The sequence below is a fragment of the Mya arenaria genome, chromosome 3 (assembly GCF_026914265.1).
Source record: "Mya arenaria isolate MELC-2E11 chromosome 3, ASM2691426v1".
Lineage (NCBI taxonomy): Eukaryota > Metazoa > Mollusca > Bivalvia > Myida > Myidae > Mya > Mya arenaria.
In genome coordinates this window covers 80,408,119-80,414,531 of record NC_069124.1, presented here as the reverse complement: position 1 = coordinate 80,414,531, position 6,413 = coordinate 80,408,119, and the positions used below count along the sequence as shown (strand labels likewise).

General features: G+C 33.2%; 1 protein-coding gene across 1 annotated transcript in view; it reads left to right on the top strand.

Annotated features, from left to right (window-relative positions):
* The first annotated feature begins 212 nt into the window (after positions 1 to 212).
* The window catches only part of LOC128226635 (DNA mismatch repair protein Msh3-like), a 42,277-nt gene continuing 36,076 nt past the window's right edge, over positions 213 to 6,413 (top strand). The window contains exon 1 of the mRNA XM_052936597.1: positions 213 to 492. Within this exon, the coding sequence (XP_052792557.1) occupies positions 340 to 492 (153 nt within the window). The 5' untranslated portion in view covers positions 213 to 339. The remainder of the gene's footprint in view (positions 493 to 6,413) is intronic.

Below are 6,413 nucleotides of genomic sequence, written 5' to 3'. Positions count from 1 at the left end.
CAGGTTTCTGCGCAATGTGGCACCTTGCTATTTTTATTAATATGTAAAAAAATAAAGAGTTCAGAAGCAAAAAAAATATCAGTCATGTTATACGGCACGCAGCCTGGCTTTTAACTTGGCAAATCCCGTTACCGGGCTCCGACAAATATAATATATTTCCTGTCGGATACTGCCCGAGGTGTTCCGATTGCAAATGGTTAATTTCCGGTTCCGATAAATTCCCGCAAAACACGATTATTAGATGGATTGCCTAATTCATATGAAATACTAATTCATGAAATATAAACATCCATTTTCTGTGAAAGCGAACAAAATCGCTGATTTAAAGTAAAATATACGATGCCTCCCAAAGCTAAAAGACAATCTAAACATGACAGTCTGAAACAACCGGTTCTGTCTAAGTTTTTTAACGCAAATCATAATTTTTCTGAGAAGAGAGCACGGAGTGTCGTTGAGATAATTGACAGCGATGATGAGAAGGAATGTGATGAGGTAAAATTGAAGGGGTAACAAATGTATTATTTAGTTATTTATTTATTTTATTAATTTTTTTTGGGTTGGGGAGGGGGGTTGGAGGGTAAATTTTCACCATAAATGTATTGACTAGTGTTTTAGCTAAAGCGGAAAGGAAGGGCGGCCCGTCCTGCCCTTTTTTAACCCCGCCCCGTTGCCCCTTTTTACACGCCCTGTCATATTTTTCCCACCCCCTAGTCTAAAATAATAGACGTTTTAAGTGAAGTATTTTATTGTTGAAATTGATCATAAAGAGTAATATTCATATTTTACCATGAAGTGGAATGTTATTTTGCTCTAAACAAGCATTTAATGCATAAAAACAAGTTGTTTACCTTTCCAATAAAACGAAAGTTGACTGACACAAATAACAATTATGCGAAGGGGAACAACTCGATACAATCGTAATAACTCGGCCTCCTCCGACAAAGCTTCGAGATAGACCTCTTTATACAATCGTAACAACTTGGCCATGGCCGAAATTTTCCGGGCGATTTAAAACTCTGCCCTAAAGACTTGCAGGTGCCCTTCATGTATATATCGTTATGTTTTGACAGAACGAAATGAAGAAAAGCCGTCAAACTCATAATCAGAAGTTGGATATTTATTTTTTGTGTACGGAACTAATATAAAATAACATTTTCTAGTAATATTTCTTGTCTTTATGATATTTTATAGACGCTATGTGCTTTAACCCGGAATCCTGATCGGAACAACTACCCACTTTTGATACTAAACAATTTGTACGTGAAGGATTTGCCATATCAAAAATCTAAAAAAAATCCGTCAACATACAATTATTTGGACTACACCGCAGGTCTGATTAACGGTAATTCACGCTTATAATCAGGGTGCTAATTGCTGTTCATTATGACACATTATTCCTTGTCTGAGACATCGAAGTTGTACCTCTAAATGTTGATCTTTGATGTTGTTACAAATTTAATTAATTTAGCCATGTATAATCAGTAATCTCCTTATCACATAATTGGGTCATCTATCATCCAATTATCGAAACGTCCCATGTTAACCAATCAGAGAAGACACTTGTCAAATGATTAAGAGTTTGTTAAATTGCGATAGAAAAGGTGAAGAATTGATGAAAAATGTTGTTAAGCATTAGTAAACAATTGATACTTGTAGTGTAAAAACAAGGCACACTTTTTAGAATATTGTTTCGTTTGAAGCAGACGTTCATTGAAAAACAGACGGTGGTGCTAAGAAAATCAAATACTCAAAACTTCATGACCAATATTTGATAGTTTTTGTGTTGAATGTTCATAATAAAAATTTGTTTTGTAATCTCAAAACTTTTTTATTTGCTTTATACAGCGTTTACTTACAGTATTTTCCTCATTTGTACAATGTTTAAAAGTAGAAGACTCAGCGAGTCACCGCCATTTTGTCATTTTTTGGAGTGTATTTCTCGATTTTTAAGTTCTATTATTAAGTATTAGTGAGTTTTCATGAAGGGTAGAGATTTTAAATGTCATTTTGTTTTAAAATGTCAGCATATTGAAATTTATTTAACCAAAGACAAGTAAACAACAGCAAAGCTGAATGTGACATTCGTACCCTATCCTGATCGCCCCCTGCACTTAAATGTTTTTAACAGCTCATATATAAGGCCATTCTGATTGTTTCAAATGTTGTTGTTTTTTAAATGTCTTTGTTTTTATTTTAGACCCTTTTTGGAGGTAAACTATACATTGCAAAAAGGAGACTCGAGACAAGTACACTTTTGATAGGCCAAAAAAGAACACTTTTTTTAACATTCCATCTAGAAAAAGCAATCAAAGTAAATGTGAATTTAAAGTTTTGTGGCATGGCACAATATTTATCTCAGGTTTTACGATAAGTATCTCTTCTCCTTATAGTTTCCACACTTCTCCCTAATTTGAATGGTGGGGTAATTGACTTCTCTTCAAAAAATCAGCCTTGTGAGAGCCCTGGTGATAACAACCCGAGATGGTAAAGAAAGTGTCTGAAGTGAAAATGAACAAGAAAAAAGAATTAAGAGCAATCTGTAGGGATATTACTACAATGTGTAACAAGAAAAAAAAATTAAGAACAATCTGTAGGGATATTACTACAATGTGTGCATGAATATGCATGTACTTTGATAAGATACATGGTCGTTTTACAACAATACAAAGCTAATATTGTGCGCATTATTTTCCCATTTAAGAAAGCACCATGCCCCTATTTTGGCCCACCCGGCCCTTTTTTTGGCCCACCCTGCCCTTTTTAATTCCTAGCTAAAACACTAGTATTGACTGTGTTGTTGTAGCAGCTGATTCCAGAAAGCTTGTTCCTAAAACTGAAGAAATTTCTGACTAAAAACAAAGTACTTTCTGCATTGTTAATTTTGAGTACAGTGGAAACTCACTAAACCGGATCTCCACAAAACCAGAATCCTCGGGATACCGGACTTTTTTCCCGATTTTCCCCTTCAATTTTCAATGTAAAAAAATCCCTACAAAACTGGAACCCCGGAATTCCGGATACCGGACAAAAAATCGAGAAAATTTGTTAGTTGTCAACGTAATTTTACCTCAGAAAACCAGATGTATATTTGTTCAAACATGTCAAAATGATTTTGTGTACATGTATTGGCAATTTGCGAATCGCGTGTCAGTTGACAGTGTTTTGACAGCTGGTGCGCCGTTAAATATTGCACCTGTGATGTTGTGTGAGCTCGATAATCGATAATGATGATTGCACTTAGGATTGACTGCCGCACGATAATCAGACGATAATCAAGTTTGTGAAAAGAAAATTGATTGATACTTTAATTTGTTTGTTGCAGAAAATAAAGAACTAGAAACGGTTATTAAGTGATCATTTTGGAGGGTTGTTTTATCTAAAGACTTCTATGATTGAATCAAATCAGAGCGGTGCGTTAAACATACTTAACAAGCGTTAAATTATGCGAGTTGTTTTATTTTAAGACTTGGAAAAAAAGATGATTATAAAAACGCAGAAATGTTTAATTATTTTTATCACTTTTGCATGTGCTTTAAACATGTCTCAACCTCTGTCTAAACGTCGAAGAATTGAACTGTCTATTTTCATTTTATTCCAGTTTTCAACTTCCCTCTAAAGGTTAACTCAGTTAATATTTTGAGTAAACTTACTCCGTACATCAACTCCTCACTAAACCGGAATCCTCACTAAACCGGAAATTTTGCCCAGTCCGGACCTTGTCCGGTTTAGTGAGTTTCCACTGTATTATGTGTTTGTTAGCATTTCTATCTCAAATAATGACACGGTAAGATGAGAATGATACAATCTTTAATAAAATTTAAGGATTACTTTATATGGTTAAATCATACTTCATTCATAGAAATAGGCTTGTGTTTCGGATTTTCAGAACCAGGATTAAATGATTTTGTACTCTTTGATTCCTTAGAAAATTATTTGTTTATCTTTTGGGAATACAAACTGTTTGTGTCTATTAAAGGATCTAGACACCAGATGGTCCCAAAATTGGCAAACACAGTATTACCTCAAAACTAGCCACAATAATGAGCATTTAGGGAGCTTTTGTAACATTTGGATATACATTTTGTTCCCTGAATGCCACAAGATGACTGATTCATACTGGTCAATGTAAAATATATTCTTCATCTGTAACTTCACAAAACAGTTAACTTGACACTTCATTGATAAAGAAAAACACAAAGTTGCACTTTAATTGTTTTAGCCAATACCTTTCTCTTATTACACTTTTAAAAGTTTTTATGAAACACTAATTCAGATCGACTATCAACAAAACATCATCATTTAAGCACTATCTAACAAGTGCCAGTTCTCTTTCCACTCAATATACTTAACGCTGAGATCTGTCATTCTTGGCTAGGAAAACAACAAGTGTGATATGGATGCATAGAGTTGCCAAATCAAAAATCGTCAATGACTGAAGCCTAGCCTAGAACAAGCCTAGAATTATTAATACCAGCAAGTATGAGGCCGATAATACATTATTTTACATGATTTAAATATTTTATCGCTGTGTCAGCTGAGTTTACCCATTTAAAAATAGCGGTTTCCCATTAAAGGGTGTATATTTAGCATGTGGATGTCACGTGATAAGTACATATATGTGGTAGAGAAACCGAGTAAATTTCTCATTGGAAAAATATGCAATATTAAACTGCGAAAGATACATGTGTCGTAAGCAGTGTGATACATCGGTAAGATTCAATGCATTGTGCACAATGATATCAATTTAATGTAAGTTTATTACATCTTTTTTTGTTTTCTTGCAATGGTATCATCTGATGTCTAGTCCCTTAAGTAACTAATAAGAAAGAATATTTTTTCTTGAAAAAAGTTGATTTTGCTAAGCCTATTGAGTTGAATAAAATAAGCGGACATATTGATGGATTAGATTACATTTTTTAAGTATTAGATTATTTTTCATATTGAATTTTTTTTTAAGTCAAAAGAGTAATTGGCATGAACATGTCAGGGTAACCAAGTTTATTTTCCTTGCCATTTCTTTGTACTTTCATTTCACGTCCTCTGCTTTATGCAAAAATGTTGATCGTTTCTATTTTGTCGAGCTCAATGTTGTAATTTTGTTGCTGGATTTTTCATTGAAAAATTGGGGGTTGTAGATTGGTGAAAAACTAGATGGGCATGCAGGCATTCTGGTGTCATTAACAATTTTGCATTGAGGTTTTCCGTGTCATAAATACAACACTTTTTATCCAATCTCAAGGATTAAGATTTTTAAGATCAGTTTGAATATGGGTCATCTGTGGTAAAAAATTAGGTTACTAATTAAAATATTAAGACTTTTTTGTGTTAAAGTATCTTATTCCATTTACAAATTCATCCGTTTTCATCTGATCCAAATAAGGTGAGAGGAAAAACAATGCTAGAATCTTGGTATTTCTAAATGTTAATGTGATTGTTTAATTATTTAATTATGGTATGCTTAATTTTATTTAAAAATAAGAACTATTGTGTTTATAAGAACTATTGTGTTTATTTGAATTTCCCTTTTTCTTGCAAAATTTCATGGACCGCTGCCCAATTCCCCTAAATCTTAGACAGCCCTGAACATGTTAACATTATAGCCCATTGTGTAAATTGAACTAAAGGAAGCTACAAATATGTACATTATGTTTAATATATATTTATATAATCTGATCGTAACTGGGAGCTGTTTCAATAAAGGATTTTAGCATTAACTTTGATAATCTAAATGGCCCTCTGAACATGTATCAATAAGATATAGTAGTCGTAAACATTACACTGCTTTTAAAGCTGCACTCTCACAGATTGAACGTTATGACAACTTTTTTAATTATTGTCTTGGAACGAGGCAATTTTTGCGAAAATTGATGGAAACCAGTGATATAAGACTGCTGACAAAAAATTAGATCGCAGAATTTTATATTCAAGTTAAAAAATTCATGTTTTATGCATTTTTCTTAAACCGTTAGTAAACAGCCATTAAACATTAATTTTCGAACGGAAATATGCAAATCTGAGCTCTGATCTTTTGTCAGCAATCTTTTATCATTGGTTTGCAGATATTTACGCAAAAATTTCCTCTTTCCAAGAACAAAATTAAAAATGTAAAAACAGTACATCTGTTAGAGTGCAGCTTTAAGAGAGCTCGGGGATGCCCGTAAAGTGATGAGCAGAATCTATAAAATGTTTTTAATGCAGTTTAAGCATTAATGATGTAAAGCCTTTCGATTGATATTGAAACTAGGCCCAGACAAATACAATATTGCACAGGTCTGAAAGAGATATTATCTGGAATTGTCTCTTTAACAGACAAATACAATATTGCACAGGTCTGAAAGAGATATTATCTGGAATTGTCTCTTTAACGCAATCCGTCCATCATTAACGCAAAAAAAGGCTTTTTAAATTTTTTA